Source organism: Pristis pectinata, chromosome 5, assembly GCF_009764475.1.
Source record: "Pristis pectinata isolate sPriPec2 chromosome 5, sPriPec2.1.pri, whole genome shotgun sequence".
Taxonomy (NCBI): domain Eukaryota; kingdom Metazoa; phylum Chordata; class Chondrichthyes; order Rhinopristiformes; family Pristidae; genus Pristis; species Pristis pectinata.
Window position 1 is genome coordinate 7,161,281 of NC_067409.1, and position 25,072 is coordinate 7,186,352.

Genomic DNA, 25,072 nt, shown 5'->3' on the forward strand with positions numbered 1-25,072 from the left:
CGCAGATCGGCTTCACTGGATGTGGGATGAACCCTGCTCGATCCTTTGGTCCGGCTGCTGTTACTGGTGACTTCAAGGATCACTGGGTGAGTTGGTGCAGGGATGGATGCTCCATTGGCCTCGGTTCTCACCTTGTCTAAAGGTGCCCCCCCTCTCCATTCAGGGACCTGAGCACACAGTCAGCAGCAATGAGGGAGAGCTGCACTGTTGAGGGAGCTGCCTCTCAGATGAAAATATTAAACTGAGGACCCTTCCTTCCCTCTCAGATGGAAGGCAAAGATCTCCCCAATATCAGTCGGAGAGCAGGACAGTCCTCCTGGCTGTTTGGACCAGTGTTCATTCCTGAATCAGGTTCACCAAAATAAACCAAATGCTTACAATTCCGGTCACCCCATTGCTGGAAGGATGTGGAGTCTTTGGAGAGGGTGCAGAAGAGGTTCGCCTGGGTTAGAGGGTCTGAGCTATGAGGAGAGGTTGGACAAACTTGGGTTGTTTTCTCTGGAGCGTCGGAGGCTGAGGGGAGACCTGATAGAACTTTATTAGATTATGAGAGGCACAGATAGGGAAGACAGCCAGTATCTTTCACCCAGGGTTGAAATGTCTAATGCTAGAGGGCATGAATTTAAGGTGAGAGGGGGTAAGTTCAAAGGAGATGTGTGGGGCAAGTTTTTTTTACACAGAGAGCGGTGGGTGCCTGGAATGTGCTGCCAGGGGTGGTAGTGGAGGCAGATACGATAGAGGCGTTTAAGGGGCTCTTAGATAGGCATGTGGATGTGCAGAGAATGGAGGGATATGGAGATTATGTCGGCAGAAGGGATTAGTTTAGTTAGACATTTAATTACTAGTTTAATTAGTTAGGCACAGACATCGTGGGCTGAAGGCCTGTTCCTGTGCTGGACTGATCTAGTTCTAATGATTTATTCTCTCATGGGATGTGGACGTCACTGGCGATGCCAACATTTATTGTCCATCCCTGTCTGCATCTGAGGAGGCAGTTAAGAATCAACAGGATAGGTTGAGTGAGTGAGGGCTTTTCTCTTTGGAGAGAAGGAGGATGAGAAGTGACTTGATAGAGGTGTACAAGATGATAAGAGGCATAGATCGAGTGGACAGTCAGAGACCTTTTCCCCAGGGCGACAATGGCTAACACGAGGGGGCATAATTTTAAGGTGATTGGAGGAAGGTATAAGGGGGGTGTCAGGGGTAAGTTTTTTACACAGAGAGTGGTGGGTGCGTGGAACGCACTGCCGACAGAGGTTGTGGGGACAGATGCTTTAGGGACATTTAAGAAACTCTTAGATAGCCACATGAATGATAGAGAAATGGGGGGGGGGGCTATGTGGGAGGGAAGGGTTAGATAGATCTTAAGAGCAGGATAAAATGTCGGCACAACATTGTGGGCCTGTAGTGTGCTGTAGTGTTCTATGTTCTATGTTTTATGTTCTAAATGGTGGGTCTGGAGTCACCTACAGACCAGACCAGGTGTAGAACAGAGAACAGTACGGCAAGGAGAAGGCCCCTCAGCCCGCGATGCCTGTGCTGCCGCCTGCACATGGTCCATATAGCATCCATTCCCTGCACATTCATGTCCCTGTCTAAAAGCCTCTTAAACTCCTCTGCCGTATCTGCCTCCACCACCACCCCCGGCAGCGCATTCCAAGCGCCCGCCGCTCTCTGTGTTGAAAAGACTTGCCCCGCACATCTCCTTCGAACTTACCCCCTCTCCCCTTAAAGTTATGCCCTCTAGTATTTGACATCCCCACCCTGGATCCTCTCCCCTCACTGTTCCCATTTGCCCACCGTCCCTCCCTTAAATGGGTCCCATTCTCCGTCGTCCTTTTCCATCAGCTTCCATCTTGTGTGGCCCATTTGTTGCCCCCACCTATCTCCTCCCAGCTTCTGGCGCTGTCTCCAACCTCTCCTCCCCCATCTACCCATGACCCCCTCCTCACCTGGATCCACCTATCACCTCCCAACTCTTGCCCCTCCCCTTCCCCTCACCTCTTTATACCGGCCCTCTCCCCTCTATCTCTCAGCCCAGATGAAGGGTCTCGACCCGAAACGTCGACTGTCCACTCCCGCGCCCACGGACGCTGCCTGACCCGCTGAGTTCCTCCAGCACTTTGTGTATGTTGCTCCAGATTCCAGCGCCAGTCTCCCTTGTGTCTCCGTGTTCCCCCTCTGCATGCCCAGTGGCAGCTCACAGCGGCCAATCAATCATCAACCCTCCGGGATGAGGGGAGGAAACCAGATCACCCGGTTTGGGGGGGGGGTTGGAATCCCAGGCGGTCGCAGGGAGAGCACACAAGCTCCACACAGACAGCGCCGGGGGTTCGGGATCGAACCAGGGTTTCTGGAGCTGTGGGGTAGACTCCCCACCTGCTCCCCTCCAAGGACATGCTTCCCGCAGGCAGAGGAGATCTCTGCAGTAACACCTGCCTTTGTCTCTTCCCCAACTCCCCCCCCTCCCCCCACCGCCGGCAGCTTTACTGGGTGGGCCCGATGATTGGAGGGGTTCGCTGCCGCTCTGCTTTACGACTTTGTGCTGACCACCCGCTACCGCGACACGTCCGAGCGGCCTCAAGGTGCTGACCAGCGGCCCGGCTGACGACTATGACGTGGAGAGCGAGCAGGACAGTGCCAGGATCGAGATGAAGCCCAAGTAGAAGAGAGCGGCGCGCCGCGGGGGTTGGGGGATCCTTTCATGTAAATGCCTGATGGTGCCGGTGGGGGGGTGGGAGGCTGGTGGTGGGTTTGGTGGGTGGAGTGTGGAGGCAGGGGCGGAGTTTCGGGTGGGTTATGTTGTGGGGGGGAGGCGGGGTGTTTTGGCGGGCGCAGTTTGTGGTGGATGGTGCTTGTGGGTGGGTGGGGTTGGGGCGGAGTTTTTGGGTGGGTGGGGTTGGGAGGGGGTGGGTGGGGTTGGGGAAGAGTTTCTTGGTGGGCAGTGTTGGGGGGTGGAGGGTTTTGCAGTCGGGCGGGGTTAGTGAGTGGGCAGGGTTTGTGCTAGACAGGGTTGGTAGTGGGCAGGGTTAGGGTTTACCCACTGAGTCACAGCAGGTGCCAGTGCGATCCTCACTGGATCACAGCTGGTGCCAGTGCGATACCCACTGGATCACAGCTGGTGCCAGTGCGATACCCACTGGATCACAGCTGGTGCCAGTGCGATCCTCACTGGATCACAGCTGGCGCTACATCAACATTTTCACTTCAGGCCTCCTCTGGTCCTGTGGGCAACTCCAAACTGGTTGTCACCCAACTGCCTCTTCACTTCAGGGACAACAATAGATTTAGTCACTCCTACTAATGATGTCCACGTCCCATGAACACAGAATGCTACCTCCGCCCGTCCCATACTGGAGGATTCTTATCCTGGAAGATTTTTCACTTTCTGTCCCATCCGGGAAAGTTTCCCATTCTCCGTCCCCACAGGGGAAAGTTCCCATTCTCTGTTCCATCCGGGAAAGTTCCCATTCCCTGTCCCATCCGGGGAAAGTTCCCATTCTCCGTCCCACAGGGGAAAGTTCCCATTCTCTGTTCCATCCGGGAAAGTTCCCATTCCCTGTCCCATCCGGGGAAAGTTCCCATTCTCCGTCCCATCAGGGAAGGTTCCCATTCTCCGTCCCATCCGGGGTAAGTTCCCATTCTCCGTCCCATCCAGGGAAAGTTCCCATTCTCCGTCCCATCCCGGAAAGTTCCCATTGTCCATCCCATCTGGGAAATTTCCCATTCTCCGTCCCATCAGGGAAATTTCTCATTCCCTCTTCCATCCAGGGAAAGTTCCCATTCTCCGTCCCATCAGGGAAAGTTCCCATTCTCCGTCGCACAGAAGAAATTTCCCATTCTCCGTCCCATCAGGGAAGGTTCCCATTCACACTCCCATCTGGGAAAGTTCCCATTCCCTGTCCCATCGGGGGAAAGTTCCCATTCCCTGTCGCATCGGGGAAAGTTCCCATTCTCCGTCCCATGAGGGAATAGTTCCAATTCTCTGTCACATTCAGGAGGATTTCACCCTTTGTTCCATCCTGGATGGTTCCCCCTTTTTGTCCCATTCAGGAATGGTCCCTCCCTTTGTCCAGTAAACATTCCCACTCTCAGTCCCATCAGAGATGTTTACCCTCAGTCTCATTGATGGGGATCGTTCCCACCTTCTGCACCACGGACAGGGAGCATTCCCAGGAACTGAGGCTGATCCCTCCATCCACACCACCCTCCCCTACCCAGGAGATGCCAAATGCCTGGCTCTCAATGAAGTAGCTTCAGCTAGTGTACTGCTTGCTGGAAAAGGCGAGGGGGAGGGGCAGGGAAGAACGTGTGCACAGCAAGATCCCAGTGATGTGACTCATTGGGTTTCCCCCAGATGCTCTGCTTCCTCCCGCATCCAAAAGGTCTGGGGGTCGGTAGATTAATTGGCCACTGTAAATTGCCGCTAGTGTGCGGGTGAGTGGTAGAGTCTGGGGAGACCTGATGGGAATGTGGGGAGAGTGAAATGGATTGGGGTAGGGTTGGGATCACAATGGGTGGGTTGATAGTAGGGCAAAGGGCTGAAGAGCCTGTTTGGTGCTGTATCCCATTATGACTCTATGGTTAAGAGTGCAGCCTGACTGTAGAATTCCTTCGCCCTATGTTGGTATCTAAGAGGGTAATCGGGGTCAAGGTTGGCCCACTCCTTTCCTGAGGTTTCTTGGAGTATTATTGGCACATGTACTAAGATACAGTGAGAAGCTTTAGTCTGCGTGCCATCCAGACAGATCATTCCATGCATACGTACATTGAGGTAGTACAAAAGGAACCAGAATGCAGAATATTGTGTAACAGCTACAGAGGAAGTGCAGTGTAGGCAGACAATAAGGTGCAAGGGCCACGACAAAGTAGATTGAGAGATCAAGAGTTTATCTTTTAGCGTATGGGAGATCCATGTAAGAATTTGATAACAGCGGGATCGAAGCTGTCCTTGTGCTCCCGAGCTTTTGTATCTTCTGCCCAATGGAAGAGGGGAGAGGAGAGAATGACTGGGGTGGGAGGGGTCCTTGATTATATCGGCTGCTTTCCCGAGGCAGCGGGAAGTGTAAGCAGAGTGAATGGTGGGTGCATTGGTTTGCGTGATGGACTGTGCTACGTTCATGTCTCTCTGCAATTTCTTGTGGTCTTGGGCAGAGCAGTTGCCATAACAAGCTGGGATGCATCCGAATAGGAGGATAGTCTCAGTATTCTGCTGAGAGTTCTCCTTTTCAGCATCGGAATATCATTGGATCCTCCTGAAAAGGGTCGCGGAAGTGGTTGGAGTACTCAAGGAAAACTCATCTGGGAAGAATTTTCAGGGGCAGGGGCTGGAGAGCTTGGGATTAATTGGATAGTCCTTCACAGACCCAATGGGCTGAATGACCTTGTAATAAAGACAGAGAATACTGGAAACACTCAGCAGGTCAGGCAGCATCTGTGGAGTGAGATGCAGATTCGACGTTTCAGTTGGATGATCGTTCATCGGAAAAAAAATGCATAAAATAATCCAGTAAATATCATCTCGTGATGTAGGGTCCTCAAGCTGAGACATAAACTGTTTCTCTCCCCACAGGTGCTGCCTGACTTGCTGAGCATTCCCAGCTGTTTCTGGTTTTATTTCAGATTTCTAGCATCTGCGGTTGTTTAGTTTGACTCTCTGCTGCACAGCACTAAATATAAAGCAATGTGAAACCATCAGGAGGCAGTATTATATAAATAAGCTCATTTTATGTTACTTTAGCTAGCTTTATAAGATATTTCTGTCAGTATAATTGTACAGGGTCATTCCACAGAGGTTATGATAGGGAGAGAGAGAGTGCAGTGATTGGTGGGTGGGGAAGGGGTGGGTACAGTGTGCAGGGGAGGGGTGGGGTCCAGGGTATGGACAGGGGAAGGGGGTACGGTGAGTGGGAGGGTGGGCGTGGCGGTGGAGAGAGGGAGAGGGTGGATGGGTGTGGTGGGTGGTGATAGAAGGGGGGGTGGGGTGCAGTGGGTGGGGAGTTGGGTTTGGGTGCAGGGGTGGTGGGTGAGGAGGGCAGTTGACGGGGAGGGAATCGGTGGCGTATGGAGCCTCAAACGTTCACCACAGAACAGCCAGAACCCCTGCCTCAACATTGTCCCTCCCTTGGTGGCCTTCTGGCACAAAATATCCGTCCCCAGCAACCGGGAGAGAAAGTCTGCAAGTATTCACTTTCAACGTGATATAACATGTACAGAAGGAGCAACCTAAACCCCTTCTGACTTCTGTAAGCTCTGATTTTAAGTCTGTAATTAAGCCCTGGAAATGTGTAGGATGTTGGTGATATTGCTTCTCTCCAGGGTTTCAGCGAGAGCTTTAATCCTGTTAATGAACCAATTAACACCCGTGCTGAAACAGAGGACCTTATAAACACCACATCCTTATCCACTAACCTTAGCCACTAATAAATGAGCTGAGAAACTCTGTTTCCCTACCCACAGATGCTGCCTGACCTGCTGAATATTCCAGGATTTTCTTTTTAATTTTGGATTTCCATTATCTGCATTCTTTCCAGTATCTGAGCTGTTGTTCATTTATTGTTTCATTTTCTCTGTATATTGTACTCTTCACGTATAGATTATATTTATTGCAATAATTCATATATTTTGTTTTGTTACTCAAATAAAAATATGTACAATTATCGCCTCTGTGTCTGTGTGAGTGTGTGGGGGCGTGTGTGTGTGTGCGTGCATGTGTGTGTGTGCGTTGTGTGTGTGCGAGGATGGTGTGTGTGTATGTGTGTGTGTATGCGTGTCTGTGTGTGTGTGCGTGCGTGTGCATGTGTGTGTTTGTGTGTGTGTGTATGTGTGTGTGTCTATATGTGTGCGTGTATGTGTGTGTGTATGGGTGCGTGTGTGTGTGTCTGTATGTGTCTCTGTGTGTCCGTGTGTGCATGCGTGCGTGCGTGCGTGCGTGAGTGTGTGAGTGTGTGTGGTGTTTGTGTGAGTGGTACTCGTTCAGTATTGTCTCTTGTACCGAAATACAATAAAAAGCTTGGTCTGCATGCCATCCAGACAGGTCATTCCATACATAAGTACACCGAGGTAGCAAAATGGTAAACAGAATGCAGAATGTAGCGTTACGGTTACAGAGAAAGTGCAGTGCAGGTCGACAAATAAAGTGCAAGGCCACGACAAGGTAGATTGGGAGACGAAGAGTTCATCCTTTAGCATATGAGGGGTCTGTTCGAGAGTCTGATAACAGCGGAACACAAGCTGTCCCTGAGCCTGGTGGTACGCGTTCTCAAGCTTTTGTATCTTCTGCCCAATAGGAGACGGCAAAAGAGAGGTCTTCAACGTACAATTGCGACCAAAGTTGTACAAAAGAAGACAAACAAAGGACTGCAGTTGCTGGAATCTAGGTGGAAAACACGATGATGCTGGAGGAACTCAGCAGGCCAGGCAGCGTCCGTGGAGAAAAGCAGGCGGTCAATGTTTCGGGTCAGGACCCTTCTTCAGGACTGAAGATAGGAAAAGGGGAAGCCCAATATATAGGAGGGAAAAGCAGAGCAGTGATAGGTGGACAAAAGACGGGAGGTGGGATGGGCACAGGGTGGTGATAGGTAGATGCAGGTAGGAGATAGTGATAGGCAGGTGCAGGGGAGGATGGGTCCCTGGATGGAGGTGGTGTAGGGCAGGTGTTGCACCTATGGCAGGGGCAGTGGAAAGCTCCTGGGGTGGGGGCGGGATGGCTGCCATTTCCCGCACCTCTGTTTTGACCCCCACCCCTCCCAGACCCAACAGGGATAGGGTCCCCCTTTGTCCTCACATTTCATCCCACCGGCCTACGTATCCAACACATCATTCTCCGCCGCTTCCGCCATCTCCAACGGGACCCCACCACCAAGCATATCTTCCCCCCCCCCACCCCTTTCTGCCTTTCGCAGGGACCGCCCTCTCCGCGACTCCCGAGTTCACTCCTCCACCCCCACCCATCCCGCTCCCACCCTGGGGACTTTCCACTGCCCCCGCCATAGGTGCAGCACCTGCCCCTACACCACCCCTATCACCTCCATCCAGGGACCCAAACAGTCCTTTCAGGTGAGACAGAGATTCACCTGCACCTCCCTTAATATCATCCACTGCATTTGCTGCTCCAAGTGTGGCCTCCTCTACATTGGTGAGACCAAACGCAGACTAGGTGACTGTTTCGCAGAACACCTGCACTCTGTCCGTAACCGCGATCTGCATCTCCCCGTCGCCGGTCACTTCAACTCCCCCTCCCACACTAGCACTGATATGTCAGTCCTCGGCCTCCTCCACTGCCAGGAGAATTCCAAACGCAAACTGGAGGAACAGCACCTCATTTTCCGTCTTGGAACCTTGCAGCCTAACGACACGAACATTGAATTCTCCCACTTTAAGTAAATCCCGCCCCCCACACACACCCAACCGTGCCTCTTCCCTTTCCTAGGCTCTCTTTTTTCTACCCCTTTTTGTCTCTCTTTACCTTTGACCCATCCCCCAGTGGATCTGCTCTCCCCTCCTCCCCCCCCACACCTGCCCATCACTATCTCTTACCTGCGTCTACTCATCACCACCCTGTGCCCACCCCGCCTCCCCTCTTCTGTCCACTTATCACTGCTCTGCTTTTCCCTCCTATATATTGGGCTTCCCCTTTTCCTATCTTCAGTCCTGAAGAAGGGTCCTGACCCGAAACGTTGACCGCCTGCTTTTCTCTACGGATTCTGCCCGACCTGCTGAGTTCCTCCAGCATCATCGTGTTTCTCAAGTTGTACAAAACCTTGGTAAGGCCACCGTTGGAATATTGCATTCAGTTTTGGTCACCCTGCTATAGGAAAGGTGCCATTAAGCTGGAAAGGGTGCAGAAGAGATTTACAAGGATGTTCCCGGGACACGAGAGACTGAGTTATGGAGAGAGGTTAAGCCCCCCCCACTGGACCACCCTGATGGCCTTTTGACAGTTCACTGGTGTCCAAGGCCTTTGAACAGTTTTTAAAAGTCTCTGATGATTGGTGGCATTTGACTGTGGAAGCAGAAATGATGGTGACATTTAAGAGCCACTTAGACAGGCACATGAACACACAGGGAATGGAAGGATGTGGACTATGTGAAGGCACAAGGGATCAGTGTAATTTGGCATCTTGCTTGGCACAGACATCGTGGGCTGTACCATTCTATGTTCTATATTCTACGTAAGGGGAAGCTTTGATTGAAATTTTCAGGATATATAGGGCACCTGACAGGGTGGAGAAAGAAACCACGGTAATGTAGCGGTTAGCATAATGCTTTACAGCGCCAGCGTCCCGGGTTCAATTCCGGCCGCTGTCTGTAAGGAGTTTGTATGTTCTCCCCATGACTGCGTGGGTTTCCTCCGGGTGCTCCGGTTTCCTCCCACATTCCAAAGGCATACGGGTTAGGAAGTTGTGGGCATGCTATGTTGGTGCTGGAAGCGTGGTGACAATTGCGGGCTGCCCCCAGAAAACTCTACGCAAAAGATGCATTTCACTGTGTGTTTCGATGTACACGTGACTAATAAAGATCTTATCTGCACTGGGAGACTGGGAATAAGGGGCAGAGTCTAAAAATTTGAATGAGACTTTCAGGAGTGAGTCTTGGAAACATCTTGCTGGAAGGAGAGGAAATAGAAGTTTGGAATTCTCTCTGGAAAATGGGAGTTCCTGAGGCATTGGGTAATTTTGTTAACCAGGGGAAGTGGGGCAGTTGTGATTGGTTGCCCACGGGCAGAATCGAGGAGACTCCTCCTCTCTGTTTCTGTCAGTGGGGAGTTCTAGAGAAAAACCTTTGCCCATGTAGCAGTGGGAACATGGAACTCCTTCCCACAGAGGATGGCTGTGGATATATTTTAAGGAGGGAAATTGAGGAAATTGCTGGGAGGGGGATGAGGAGGATCATGAGGGGAATGAACACTTGGGATGAATAGAGCCATGCAGAGAGTCATGCAACATAGAAACAGGCCCTTCGGCCCAACTCATTCCTGCCCACCAAGCTAGCCCCATTTTCCTGCGTTTGGCCCATATCCTCCTATCCATTAGGAATAGCCTGTTTCTCTGTTGCATATTCCATATAATTCTGAGCCTCTCTTGAATTTTGCCTCCAAATCCTTTGATCTAGCAGTTTTTTTCCCAATGTCTGCCATGCCAAATGGATTGTTTCAAATTTACTGCAGGCACGGTAGTGTAGCGGTTAGCGTAAAGCTATTACAGCACCAGTGATCCGGGTTCAATTCTGGCCGCTGTCTGTAAGGAGTTTGTACGTTCTCCCCATGTCTGCGTGGGTTTCCTCCGGCTGCTCCGGTTTCCTCCCACATTCCAAAGACGTACGGGTTAGGAAGTTGTGGGCGTGCTATGTTGGCGCCGGAAGCGTGGCGACACTTGCGGGCTGCCCCCAGAACACTCTACGCAAAAGATGTATTTCACTGTGTGTTTCAATGTACATATGACTAATAAAGAAATCTTAGGATTTTAAGATCTTAAAATCTTACTGGAAACTTTCCCATTCAGAACTGAGGAATTCGTGGGTTCAATCCTGATCTCGGGTGCCGTCTGCGTGGAGTTTGCTTCTGACACTACAGAGAAAACAATCCAAGTTGGTCCAGCCTCTCGTTTGTACGTAGCTAGTACTCTCCAGTCCAGGCGACATTCTGGTGACCCTCTTCTGTGCCCTCTCCAAAGCCGCCACATCCCTTCTATAGTGGGGCAACCAGAACTGCACACAATATTCTAAATGTGGTCTAACCGAAGTTTTATACAGCTCCAAAATGACTTGCCAACTTATATACACAATGAAGTGACCAATGAAGGCAAGCAAGCCACAGGCCTTCTCTACCACCCCATCCACTGGTGTTGCCACTTTCAGGGAGCGATGGACTTGCACCCCAAGATCCCTCTGTACGTCAAATCTTACATTAATTGCAAATTTTGTTCTCCCTTATTCCCCTCGATCCCCCCTAGATTCGACCGCTCACTGACACATTCATTCAGTCCTGACCTCCGGTGCCAGCTTCATGGAGCTTGCGCATTGTCCCTGTGACTGCATGGGTTTCCTCCGGGTGCTCCAGTTTCCTCCCACAGCCCAAAGACGTGCAGGTTGGTAGGGTAAATTTGCCCCAGTGTGTAATGAGGGGTAGAATCTAAGGGGAGTTGGTGGGAATGTGTGGAGAATAGGTTACAGGGAATGGGACTACACAGTGAGTTGGTACATGGTCAATGGACTGAATAGCCTCCTATGTTGTAAGGATGATTTGAATTGGTTTTCCCTCGGGCTGCCTGGAGTGGCTCTCTTTGATCCATTTGCTCTTCAATACAACTCTTCCCAAAATACAATTCACTCAAAGTCTCTTCAGTCAGTAGGTGGCAGTATTAGGCAGTCTCAGCCTCAGCTGAGTTGCTGCCTGATCCTGTAGTGTGGATGTACGAGGGACGGATGCCCTTGTGAGGGATTCCAGACCCTGGGGCCAGTCAAATGTAAGACAGTCATTGGGAGCATCTTCTCACTCAAACAGCAGTGAGAATGTGGAGGCACAAGAGACTGCGGATGCTGGAATCTGGAGCAACACAGACGGCGTTCCTCCGGCACCTCACACACTCAAGAGAGAGATGAACTCACTCCCACAGGGAACGGTAAATTGGTAAATTGGTTTATTATTGTCACTTGTACCGAGGTACAGTGAAAAACTTGTCTTGCATACCGTTCACACAGTGCATTGAGGTAGTACAAGGTAAAACAATAACAGAATGCAGAACGGAATTGGAATTGGTTTATTATTGTCACACGTACTGAGGTACAGTGAGAAACTTTGTTTCGCATGCCATCCATACAGATCAATTCATTATACAGTGGTTTGAGGCAGTAACAGAATGCAGAATAAAGTGTTACAGCTACAGAGAAAGTGCAGCGCAGGCGGCAATAAGGTGCAAGGTCATAACGAGGTAGATTGTGAGGTCAAGAGTCCATCTTATCGTACTAGGGAACCATTCAATAGTCTTATAACAGCGGGATAGAAGCTGTCCTTGAGCCTGGTGGGACGTGCCTTCAGGCTTTTGTATCTTCTGCCTGATGGGAGAGGGGAGAAGAGAGAATGTCCGGGGTGGGTGGGGTCTTTGATTATGTTGGCTGCTTTACTGAGGCAGCGAGAAGTGTAGACAGAGTCCACGGAGGGGAGGCTGGTTTCTGTGATGTGTCCACAACTCTCTGCAGTTTCTTGCAGTCACGGGCAGTCCAGTTGCCGTACCAAGCAGGGATGTGTTGTTACATTGCATGTCATGAAGTCATGGAGCTGTACAGCACAGAAAGAGGCCCTTCGGCCCACCATGTCAATGTTGACCTTGTTTCCCATCTACACTGACCCCATTTGCCTGCATCAGGTCCGTATGCTGTCCTGTATCCTTTTGCCCAGGGTAGGAATGTCAAGCACTGCAGGGCGTAGCTTTAGGGTGAGGGGGGAAAGTTTAAAGGAGATGTGCGGGGCAAGTTTTTTACACAGAGAGCGGTGGGTGCCTGGAACAGGCTGCCTGGGTGGTGGCGGAGGCTGATATGATAGTGGTGTTTAAAAGGTATTTAACCTTGCCTGCCTAAATGCCTCTTAGTGATTGTATCTGCCTCCACCACCACCCCCGGCAGCATGTTCCATGTGCCCACCACTCTCTGTGTAAATAATTTGCCTCACAAATCCCCTTTAAATTTTCCCCCTCTCACCTTAAAATTGTGCCTTCTGGTATTTGATATTTCCACTCTGGAAAAGACTGACTCTCTACCCTAGCTGTAGGAGAATGTAGAGGAGTAAGTAGATTTCTCCGAGATCTCTGCACCGCCGCATATCTGCCTTAGTCAGAGAGCACTACAGCACAGAAACAGGCCCTTCGGACCATCTAGTCCATGCCAGCCTGGTTTTCTGCCAAGTCCCATCTACCTGCACCTGGACCAGAGCCCTCCACACCCCTCTCATCCACGCACCTACCAAACGTTACAATTGAACCCGCATCCACCACTTCTGCTGGCAGCTCGTTCCACACTCGCACCACCCTCTGAGTGAAGAAGTTCCCCCTCAGGCTTCCCTATATTCCACTAACAGAATGTGGAACAGTACAGCACAGGAACAGGCCCTTCGTCCCACAATGTCTGTACTGAACCCAATGCCGAATTAAACTAAGTCCCTTCTGCCTGCACATGATCCATATCCCTGGTTGGACTTGCCAATTTGAGTGAAGCATTACTTGGAGCATTGTGGTCACCCCATTTACAGGAAGGATGTGGAGGCTCTGGAGAGGGTGCAGAAGAGATTGAAGTGTATTAGCCACAAGGAGAGGTTGGACAAACTTGGGTTGTTTTCCCCGGAGCGTCGGAGGCTGAGGGGAGACCTGATAGAAGTTTATAAGGTTATGAGAGGTATAGACAGGGTAGACTGTCAGAATCTTTTTCCCAGGGTAAAAATGACAAATACTAGAGGTACTTAAGGTGAGAGGGGGAAAGTTTAAGGGAGATGCGCGGGGCGAGTTTTTCACACAGAGAGTGGTGGCTGCATGGAACGGGCTGCCAGGGGTGGTGGTGGAAGCAGATACAATGGTGATGTTTAAGAGGTATCTAGACAGGCAGGGAATGGAGGGCTATGGATCATGTGCCGGCAAATGGGATCAATTTAATTTGGCATCATGGTTGGCACAGACATGGTGGGCTGAAGGGCCTGCTCCTGTGCTGTTCCGTGTTCTGTGTTGTATGATATCAATTGGATATCCCCACAGGGACCCAGGCTCAATTCTCACCTCAGGCGCTGCGTGAGTGTGGAGTTTGCACGATCTCCCCGTGACTGTGTCGGTTCCCGCCCCCCCCAGCATCCCAAAGATGTGCCGGGGTGTTGACTGGCCGCAGTAAATTGCCCCTCGTGTAGGAAGTGGCAAAAAGAACCAAAGGTGGGGGGTAGTGGTGATGGAAGTGAGAGGGAACAAGCTGCAGGTCTACAGAGGGAGAAAGGAGAATGGCACTGATGGGCTGAGTGGCCTTGTATCGTGCTGTAATAGGTAAGTGTTACCACGTGTACGCAGAGTGCGAGAGGTTGCAGCCCCTCTTTGCGTACCTGAAGGGGCTGCTGCTCAAGTTCTGGCTGCACTTCAGCCCCACGCTGCTGATCTACGGTCACCCGGTGCGGCGCGGGGCGGGGCGCGCGGAGGATCTCCTGGTGGGTCTCCTGCTGGGCCTGGCCAAGCTGGCCATCCGCGGGACGCGGCGGCGGGCGGCCGAGGGTACTGGGCGGTCTGCCTGCCTGCCCGTCTTCCGCGCTTACGTGCGCGCGCGGGTGTGTTTAGAGAGGGAGCACGCGGTTTCCGCGGGCACCCTAGCTGAGTTCCGTGCTCGGTGGGCCCCTCAGGGGATTGCGTGTGTCGTGGTACAAACGCAATTCTTATTTGAAGTGTTGCGTGTTGCGTTAACGGGTGTAGCGTTGCGTGTGTGTTTCCTTAGTATTAGTTTGCATTTTCTACTGTAGTATGTCATTGCTTAGTTTCTTCTTTTCTGTATTAGATGTCGTGTATTGACACTGGTTGTCTCTTTGTCGCGCTTTTAGCAAATAAATGTTTATATAATAAAAAAAAGGTAAACTCGTACAAAGGTCCAGACCTAGCTCAGCAGATCAAACGCTCTGCTTCTGCTCAGTGTAGAGTACAATTGGTACTGAGAGCCAGCGAGTCCTCCTACATCACGGAAACAGGCCCTTCGGCCCAACTGGCCCATACCAACCAAGGTGCTTATCTAAGCTTGTCCCATTTGCCCGTGTTTGACCCATATCTCTCTCATCTTTTCCTATCCGTGTACCTGTCCAAATATCTTTTAAAAAATGTAATTTTACCCACGTCTACCACTTCCTCTGGCAGCTCGTCCCATATACGCACCACCCTCTGTGTGAGAAAGTTACTCCTTTTAAATCTTCCCCTTCTCACCTGAAACCTGTGCCCTCTGATTTTAGACTCCCCTACCCTGGGGAAAGGACTGTGACCATCCACCTTGTCTATGCCCCTCAGAATTTAATAAACCTCCATAAGGTCACCCCTCAGCCTCCTACGCTCAAGGGAAAACAGTCCCCGAAGAAGGTTCCTGACCTGAAATGTTGACCGTCTGTTTTTCTCCACGGATGCTGCCTGACCTGCTGAGTTCCTCCAGCATCTTATTGTTTTCTCATCTAGACTCCAGCATCCGCAGTCCTTTGTTTCTCCAGACTATCCAGTTTCTCCTTATAGTTCAAGTCCTCCAGTCCGGGTAACATCCTTGTGAATTTTTTCTGCATCCTTTCCAGCTTAATCACATCCTTCCTATAGCTGGGCGACCAGAACTGCACACAGTGCTCCAAGTGCGGTCTCACCAACGACTTGTACAGCTATACCATGACATCCCAACTCCTGTACTCAGTGCCCTGAATGATGAAGGCCAGCGTGCCAAGTGCCTTCTTCACCATCCTGTCTACCTGTGTTGCCACCTTCAGGGAACTATGAACCTGTACCCCTCGGTCTCTCTGTTCTACAACACCCTCCATCGTGCTTTCTGCATCTGGTTAACAAGCACAAACAGGAGAGAAACAGGCCCTTCAGCCCACCATGTCTATGCTAACCATCACGTCCTAGCTATACGAATCCCATTTACCAGGAACACACAAGATGCTGGAGGAACTCAGCGGGTCAGGCAGCATCTGTGGAGGGAAGTGGACAGTCAACGTTTCAGGTCGAGACCCTTCATTAGGGCTGGAAAGAAAGAGGGGAGATGGCCGGTGCAAGAAGGTGGATCCAGGTGAGGGGGTTGATCAGGAGGGGGGAGAGTGGGAGTGATGTCAGAAGCTGGGAGGTGATAGGCCGAAGTGACAGAGGGCTGAAGAAGATGGGATCTGATGGGAGAGGACAGTGGACCATGGAATAAAGGCAAGGAGGTGGGGACGGGGGATCAGGATGGAGGGATGTGTGGGTGGTGGGCAGATGGAGAGGATGGGGGAGGGGAAAGAGATGGGGTGATGGGGGCCGGTGGGATAAGGGGAAATAAAGAGGGACGGGGGGGAGTGGTTACCAGAACTTAGATCAATCGAGACACAAGAGATTCTGCAGATGCTGGAATCTGGAGCGACCCACACAAAATGCTGGAGGAACTCAGCAGGTCAGGCAGCATCCGTGGAGGGAAATAAATAGCTGACGTTTCGGGCCGAGACCCTTCATCAGGACTGGAAAGGAAGAGGGCAGAAGCCAGAATAAGAAGGCGGGGGGGGGGGAGGGGAGGGGGAGGAGCACACGCAGGCAGGGGACAGGTGAGTCCGGGTGAGGGGAGGAAAGGTAGGTGGGTGGGGAGGGGGAGAAGATGTAAGAAGCTGAGAGGTGGTAGGTAGAAGAAGCAAAGGGGTGAAGGAGGAGGAATCCGGTAGGAGAGGGCAGTGGACCATGGAATAATGGAGGAGGGGAGGAGAGGAGATGGGCAGGTCATCAAGGCAGGGGGAAGGGAGCCACAGGAATAAGGGAAGACAAGGAGTGGGGGGTGGGGGGAGAAGAAGAAGGGGAGGGGTTACCGGAAGTTAGAGAAATCAATGCTGAAGCCATCAGGTTGGAGACTCCCCAGGCGGAATATGAGGTGTTGTTCCTCCAACCTGCGCCTGGCCTCAACGTGGCAGCAGAGGAGGCCGTGGACAGACATGTCAGTGCGGGAGTGGGATGTGGAATTGAAGTGGGTGGCCACCGGGAGGTCCTGGCTGTTGCGGCGGACGGAACGAAGGTGCTCGACGAAGCTGTGTTCATGCCGTGAGGTTGGAGACTACCAAGGGAGAATACGAGGGGCTGTTCCTCTAATCTGTGTCTAGCCTCAGTCTGGCAGCTCAAAGTAGCCCCTCCTGTCCCCATTTACCAGCACTTGGCTTGTAGCCCATGGCCCAGGCTGCTTGTTAACCCTCCAGAGGGAATGGATCGGAGCTGACTGACATTTTTTTGCCCATTTTTTTTCCTCCAGCAAAGCAATCTCGACAGACCAACAATAAAAATTCAGCCAGAGGTTGAAGGTTAATCTCAGCTGGGCTATTCTTAGCAAACTTTACAGCATGGCAGTATATCGAGGCTAATGACGGCCATAAAAGCGATCCAAAGTAAGAGCTAATGTCATTTATATAAAATTAACTTAAATTGCACTTGCAGAGAGATTGGGAAGGAGGTACCAGTCTTTTATCAATGCGCTATTAATAACACAAAGGACGCAAGAGCTCTGGTGCAGAAGGGATGGGCATCTCCTCACTGGGACTGAGATTGGAGCTTAGGCTCAATCACTAATATCTAGCTCAGTCTCAGCAAGAGATGTCCCATTCTCGTGAGCCATTGACTTGACCTCTTGTGTCCTCCTGTGTTATAGCATCATAGATTGGAACCAGGCCCTTCAGCCCAACGAGTCCATGTGAAACATCAATCACCCACTATACAATAATCCCGTCCTATTCTTCCCACCTTCCTGTCAACCCTAGTCACCAACACACTAGGGGACGCTTTACAGTGGACAATTAACCCACCGACCTGCACGCCTTTCGGACGTTGGAGGAAACCGGAGCACCCAGGGGAAACCCACGTGGCCACAGGGAGAGCGTGCAAACGCCACACAGAGAGCACCGGAAGTCAGGATCGAACCCGTGTCTCTGGTGCTGCAAAGCAGTGGCTCTACCAGCTGTGCCATTGTGCTGCACTTATAAGTGCATTGATAAAAGATCTAACCCTCCCTCCCAACTGTGGCAGTGCCAGGACAGGCACTGTAACAGAAGGGATTAATTTTAACTTGCTTATACCATTAGGTTCCCTGACTTTGGTCGGTCAAATTGCAGCAACTTTCATCCTGTAAACTCCCACCTCCAGCTGAAGTCTCCTGCCATTGGTTACCTGACATGTCAATCCTCACAGTTCTCCGCCTTCCTCCATTGATTGGAAAATCAACTGCTCTTTGTTTCCTGATTGGATGCTTCTTCACTGTTAGTCAAATTGCCATTCTTGATCCCACCTATCACTCGCCCACCTCCGTCTCGTCACTCCGCCCTTCACCCTCCCCCACCATCCCCTACCTCTCCGTGGTCAACCTATCACCTACTGGCCCCTGTCTCACCTCCTCCCACTCTCCTCTTCACACCGGCCATCTCCCCTCTCCACTCTCAGTCCTGATGGAGGGGTTCAACCGGAAACGTCGACAACTCCCCCCCCCCCCCCCCCCCCCACCTCATAGATGCTTCTCGACCCGCTGAGTTCCTCCAGCAGTTTGTTTGTTGCTCCAGATTCTGGCATCTGCAGTGTCTTGTGTCAACATTCTTTCTTCCCTGCCTCACCTTTCATATTTTTAGGTCTAACAATTTAAAGCCCCCCACCTCAAAAAAAACACTTGGATTGGGGTTGGTTGGGAGATGAATTTTAAACAAAAGGTGGGCAGGAATCGGGCAGTCTGGTAGTCGTACAACTGTTAGGTATAAATATCACTGACAACATGTCCTGGTCCAGCCACACAGACACCACTGCCAACAAAGCTCATCAGCACCTCTACTTCCTCAGAAGGTTAAGGAAATTCGGCAAGTCCTCAATGTCCCTTGCCGATTTTTATAGATGCACCATAGAGAACATCCTATCCGGATGCATCACGGCTTGGTACGGCAACTGCTCTGCCCAGGACCGCAAGAAACTGCAGAGAGTTGTGGACACAGCTCAGCACATCGCAGAAACCAGCCTCCCCTGCATGGACTCTTGTCTACACTTCTCACTGCCTTAGGAAAGCAGCCTGCATAATCAAAGACCCCACCAACCCCAGACATTCTCTCTTCTCCCTCCTTCCATTGGGCAGAAGATACAAAAGCCTGAAAGCACGTACCACCAGGCTCAAGGACAGCTTCTATCCCGCTGTTATAAGACTATTGAACGGATCTCTTGTACGATAAAGATGAACTCTTGACCTCACCATCTACCTCGTGGCCCTTATTTGTCTGTACTCGCTGCACTTCCTCTAACTATAACTCGATATTCTGCATTCTGTCATTGCTTTACCCTTGGCACTACCTCAATGCACTTATGTTTGGAATGATCCTTATGGATGGCAGGCAAAACAAAGTTTTTCACTGTATCGCGGCACACATGACAAAAATAAACCAATTCCATCTTGAGAGGTCCAACTGTGCCCCAGTGTGGGAAGGTGTCGACCTGTCTTGCCTGAGATTCCTTATTCCAGAGGCAAGAACAAAGGAGATAATATCCCTCTCCTGAACGTTGACCATTCCTGCACCTCAGGGAAGGACTGGAAGATAATGGCAGCAAGGTCCGAGATGATGACATGATGTATCCATTCTTCAGGGTGCAGAGTACATGGGTGATGCAGATAACAAGGTAATGTGATCTCCAGATAAGATTCACGTGAGCTCTGGTGACCCATCCCCCAGAAGGGAACTGTTTCAACATAATCACATTCTTCCATTGCCTTGTTCATGCCCAATCTCCGGAATCATCTGCCAAACACCCCTGCTTATCTCCGTGACCATCAGCTGTACTCCAGCCGACACCCCTCCCGATCTTTGTAACACCTCCAGCCGTATATCCCTCCCTATCTCCGTAAACCCCTCCAGCCCCTACATCCCCCCATCTCTGTGACTTCTTCCACCCCCACACCCCTCTTGATCTCTGTAACCCCTCCAGCCCCTACACCCCTCCCTCTGTAAGCCCCTTCCAGCCCCTCCACCCCTCCTTATCTCTGCAACCCCTCCATCCCCCCAAACCCTCTCCCTGTCTCTGTAACCCCCTCCGTCTGGGATCCAACAGTTCTAGCCATTGTTGATCTCACATGGTCATTGTTCAGCCGTGAGCAGTCGTGCCTTTCCCGTATCCACCAGCGTTCCTTTCCAATCTGCCACATCTCCTCTCCAGTGAGGCTTCATTGACCATTGCTGGGTTGCTTCTCACCAGCCAGTCTCCATGCTGTCCGATTCCCCCAAAACGGGAGCGTGACATTGAGTGGATGATTCCTTTGTGGCGTTGGGATATTTTCCGGGACTCCAGGGAATCTGTCCCTCCTTTACGGGGTTCTTCTGTATCCAGCAGGGAGAGCAGACACAGTGTGGATTAAACTTCTGCTCCAATGGTCTACTGCAAGGGCAGGTCAGCTGAAATGTTTGCAGCACGGAAGCAGGCCCTTCAGCCCATCTCCTCCATGCCAACCAAGTTGTCTACTTGAACTGGTGCCCTTTACTTACATTTGGCCCATGTCCCTCCAAACCTTTCCCCTCCATCCAAATGTCTTTTAAACGTTGAAATTGGTCCCGCCTCAGCCACTTCCTCTGGCAGCTCGTTCCATGTACCCACCACCCTCTGTGTGGAAAAGTTACCCCTCAGATCTCCTTTAACTCTTTCCGCTCTCACCTTAGACATGCCCTCTAGTTTTAGACTCCCCTACCCTGGGGAAAAGAATGTGACCATCCATCTTATCTCTGCCCCTCATGATTTCATAAACCTCTATGAGGTCACCCGTCAGCCACGGTACTGTAAGGGCAGGCACGGTAGTGTAGCAGTTAGCGTGACGCTATTACAGCGCCAGCAACCCGGGCTCAATTTCGGCCGCTGTCTGTAAGGAGTTTGTACGTTCTCCCCGTGTCTGCGTGGGTTTTCTCCGGGTGCTCCGGTTTCCTCCCACATTCCGAAGACGTACGGGTTAGGAAGTTGTGGGCATGCTATGTTGGCGCCAGAAGCGTGGCGACACTTGTGGGCTGCCCCCCAGAACACTCCACGCAAAAGATAAGATCTTTATTAGTCACATGTACATTGAAACACACAGTTTCATCTTATCTCATCCTATCGTCACTCAGGGAAAACAGTCCCAGCCTATCCAGCTTCTCCTTATGGCTCAAGCCTCCACTCCCAGTAACATCCGTAGGGTAGTGGAGGCTGGATCATTGGATGCAGATAATTTGCAAGAGGGCTGCATGGAACTGACACAGAAAAGGAGGTGAAGCCTGGAGGAGTGACAGAAGATTTTGAGAGGCAAAGATAGGGTAGATCCTCAATACCTCTTTCCCACGGTATGGCGGTGCCAAAGACAAGAGGGCATGGGTCTAAGGTGAGAGGAAGGAGTTTTAAAGGGGTCCTGAGGGGCAAGTTTTCACACAGAGAGTTGTTGATAGCTGGAACGCGCTGCCGGAGGAGGTGGTGAAAATCAGATACAATCACTACGATTAAGAGACATAAGACAGGCACTTAATTGGCGAGGCATAGTAGGATATGGTTCTAATGCGGGTGGATGGGGTTTGTGTAGCTGGGTAGAAAGGTCGGCATGGACATGATGGGCCAAAGGGCCTGTTCCTGTGCTGGAAGACTCCATGACTCTCTGGTATTGAATGGTGGGGTAGGATTGAGAGGCGGTGTGGTCTCCTCCTGCTCCCATTCCTTGCCTTTCCTTGACGGATATCTAGAACCTGGGGCGTGGTTTCAACATAATGGGGGGACCCATTCCAATCAGAACTGAGGAAGAATTTCTTCTCTCAGAGGTGGCGAATCTTTGGAATAACCTGTCCAGAGAGTGGTGGGAGCAGAAGTATTGAATATATTCATGAGGGGGGGTTGGACAGGTGTTGGACTACAGGGGAGGCAAGGGCAGACGGGGACATAGCGGGAAAGGGGAGCTGAGGCTCAGGAATGAATCAGCCGTGAATTAGAACCAATTGGATGACGGAGCGGACGCAAGAGGTTGAATATAGTCCATTCCCGGTCCGTCTCAAGTTCCTCAAGAACATCGCTGCCTCAAGGAGGCGGCATCTATCATCAAAGATCCACCATCCATAAGACCATAAGACAAAGGAGCAAGTCGGCCATTCAGCCCATCGAGTCTGCTCCGCCATTCTATCATGAGCTGATCCATTCTCCCATTCAGCCCCACTCCCCCCCCCTCACCATAACCTTTGATGCGCTGGCTACTCAGATACCTAGCAATCTCTGCCCTAGATACACCCAATGACTTTGCCCCCACGGCCGCCCGTGGCAACAAATTCCACAGATTCACCACTCTCTGGCTAAAGAAATTTCTCCGCATCCCTGTTCTGAATGGGCGCCCTTCAATCTTGAAGTCGTGCCCTCTTGTACTAGACTCCCCTACCATGGCAAACGACTTTGCCACATCTACTCTGTCCATCTGGGCCATTCCCCCTTCTCGCTGCTACCTTGGGACAGGAGGTACAGGGGCCTGAATTCCCACACCAGCAGGTTCATGAACAGTTACTTTACTACAACCATCAGGTTCTCGAACTGACCTGCACAACCCTAACCCTACCTCAGCAACGGAACACTACGGACCACCTCTTGTACTACCGTGGACTTGTCTCTGATTATGTTTTCTTTTTTTGCATTAAGGTCTTATATTTTTTCTCTCTCTCCCTCTTCATGCGTAATTTATGTACAATTTATGTTCTGTGTGTTATCTGTACCTATGTGCCTGTGATGCTGCTGCAAGCAGGTTTTTACATTGTACCTGTACCTCACCGTACTTGTGCACACGACAATAAACTCGACTTGCCTCGTTCTCATGAGCATCACATCGTGGGCTGAAGGGCCTGTTCCTATGCTGTACTGTTCTGTGTTCTATGTTCTAATTGTAGCCGGGAAGAGTCGTGGGGATTGGGGCTTGTGGGGATGCAACTGGTCATGGGGAAAATTAGTGAGATCGCTCTGTGAGCCGGCATAGGCCTTGATGGGCTGAATGGCCGCCTTCTGTGGCGCGTGGGAATAAGGGAGGGTGGGGGACAGTGAAAGCAGCCAGTGACTGTCTGTCACCAGGCTCCCACATGAAAGAGTGTTCTTCTCCAACCAGCATTGTGACAAGAAGATTAGCTGGCCGTGTTCTTGCTCGCGCTGGTGGGATCTTGCTGTATGCAGATCGGCGGGTGGCTCTGACATTATACACGGTGACCATGTGTCAGCAGACTATTTCATTGGATGCCAGCATCCTGGGGTGCCCTCAGTGGGACAGGAAAGATTCAAGAGAAATGAAAGCCTCTTTCTCAGCAGCAACACCTGAACTGAAACACATTTCCTCAGGGGGTGGTGGAGTCAGTGACTCTCAGAACTGCCTAGACAAGCACCTGGGGAGTGCTGTGGAACAGAAAGACCTAGGACTACAAGTATATAGTTCGCTGGAAGCAGCGTCACAGGTAGACAGGCTGGTGAAGAAAGCGTTTGACACGCTGGCCTTCATCAGTCAGGGCATTGAGTATAAGAGTTGGGATGTTATGTTGCAGTTGTACAAAATGTTGGTGAGGCCACACGGAGTATTGTGTACAGTTTTGTCCACACTGTTTTGGGAAAGATGTCATTAAACTGGAAAGAGTGCAGAGAAGATTTACAAAGATGTTGCCAGGACTCGAGGGCCTGAGTTATAGGGAGAGGTTGGGCAGGTTAGGACTTTATTCCTTGGAATGTAGGACATTGAGGGGTGTCCTTTGAATGTGCACAGTCTTTTCCCAAGGAAGGGGAACTGAAAACTAGAGGGCATAGGTTCAAGTTGAGAGGGGAAAGATGTAAAAGGGACCTGAAGGGCAACTTCTTCATGAAGAGGGTGGTCCAAATGTGGAACGAGGCACCGGAGGAAGTGGTTGAGGCAGGTACAATAACAACATTTAAAAGACTTTTGGACAGGTGCATGGATAGAAGGGGTTTAGAGGGATACGGGCCAAACGTGGGCAAATGGGACCAGCTTAGATGGGCATCATGGTCGGCATGGACGAGTTGGGCTGAAGGGCCTCTTTCCGTGCTGTGTAACTCTATGACTCTATGATGTGAATCACCAAAGCATAGAAGGCTATGGACCAAATGCTGGTAAATGGGATTAATGCAAGATAAGAAATATCTTTATTAGTCACACGTACGTTGAAACACACAGTGAAATACATCTTTTGCGTAGAGTGTTCTGGGGGCAGCCCGCAAGTGTTGCCACGCTTCCGGCGCCAACATAGCACGCCCGCAACTTCCTAACCCGTACGCCTTTGGAATGTGGGAGGAAACCGGAGCACCCGGAGGAAACCCACGCACGGGAAGAACGTAAAAACTCCTTACAGACAGCGGTGGGAATTGAACCTGGGTCGCCAGCACTGTAATAACATCACACTGACAACTACACTACCGTGCCTGCCCATGTAGATGGGTAACTGATGGTCAGACTGGACATGATGGTCCAAATGGCCTGTCTCTGTGCTGTGTGATTCTATGAATCTTTATAAGAATGAAATGCTCCTTCTCTGACCTCCTCGTTCCCTTCTTCCTACCCACCTCCCCTCCATCCTACCTTCTCCCACCACTGCTGATGGGTCCCCTTCGCCCTTGCAGCCCACCCTGCTTCTGATCACCCATTCACGTGCAGAGGACTTGGCTGAGCTACGATTTGCTTTTCATTTTCCCTTTAACCATCAGAAATATTAAGGCAATCCAACTGTTCCCGTTGACAGAGGGTGCGGAGAACAAGATCATCGGATCAGTCACTTGAATTCAGAAGTCCATTCATTTGAAAGCCATTACTCTGATTATAAACTTTACATAGCAACACCTAGAGGCAAAACAAACTCCGCTATCAGCAGCTCTTGTTTCTGACTGGACGGACGGAAATGACTGTCAAATTGAAATGATCATTTTCCTCACTTTCCCCATCTGTTTAGCAAGCACTGTTTATCTCTGAAGACTTAACATTGCAGATAACTCTCCTTCCTTCAGTAATGGGTAAATAATCTCCCAAAAAAAAAGAAAGCTCAGGTAATTACCTCCTCCGAGCATTGTTCCTCCCTGCTCCCCTCTGTCTCCCTTGGAGAGCAACACACAAAGTTAGCATGGAGGCACAGCGAGGGTTTAAGACAGCAACTGGAATGTTGCCCTACATTGAGAAGGGGATGGAGTGTGAAAGGGAAGTTACGATGGCACAGTGGCACAGCTGGTAGAGCCGCTGCCTCGCAGCGCCGGAGACCCCGGTTCGATCCTGACCTCGGCCGCCGTCTGTGTGGAGTTTGCACGTTCTCCTTGTGACTACATGGGTTTCCCCTGGGTACTCTGGTTTCCCCCAAATCCCAAGGTTAATTGGCCGC

General features: G+C 51.0%; 1 protein-coding gene across 1 annotated transcript in view; it reads left to right on the forward strand.

The window, feature by feature from the left end:
• LOC127570155 (aquaporin-1-like) overlaps window positions 1–2,702 on the forward strand; it is a 37,275-nt gene extending 34,573 nt beyond the window's left edge. Inside the window, 4 exon segments of the mRNA XM_052015402.1 lie at window positions 6–86; window positions 2,485–2,517; window positions 2,519–2,578; window positions 2,580–2,702. Of these exon segments, the coding sequence (XP_051871362.1) occupies window positions 6–86; window positions 2,485–2,517; window positions 2,519–2,578; window positions 2,580–2,666 (261 nt within the window). The 3' untranslated portion in view covers window positions 2,667–2,702.
• The last annotated feature ends 22,370 nt before the right edge of the window (window positions 2,703–25,072 follow it).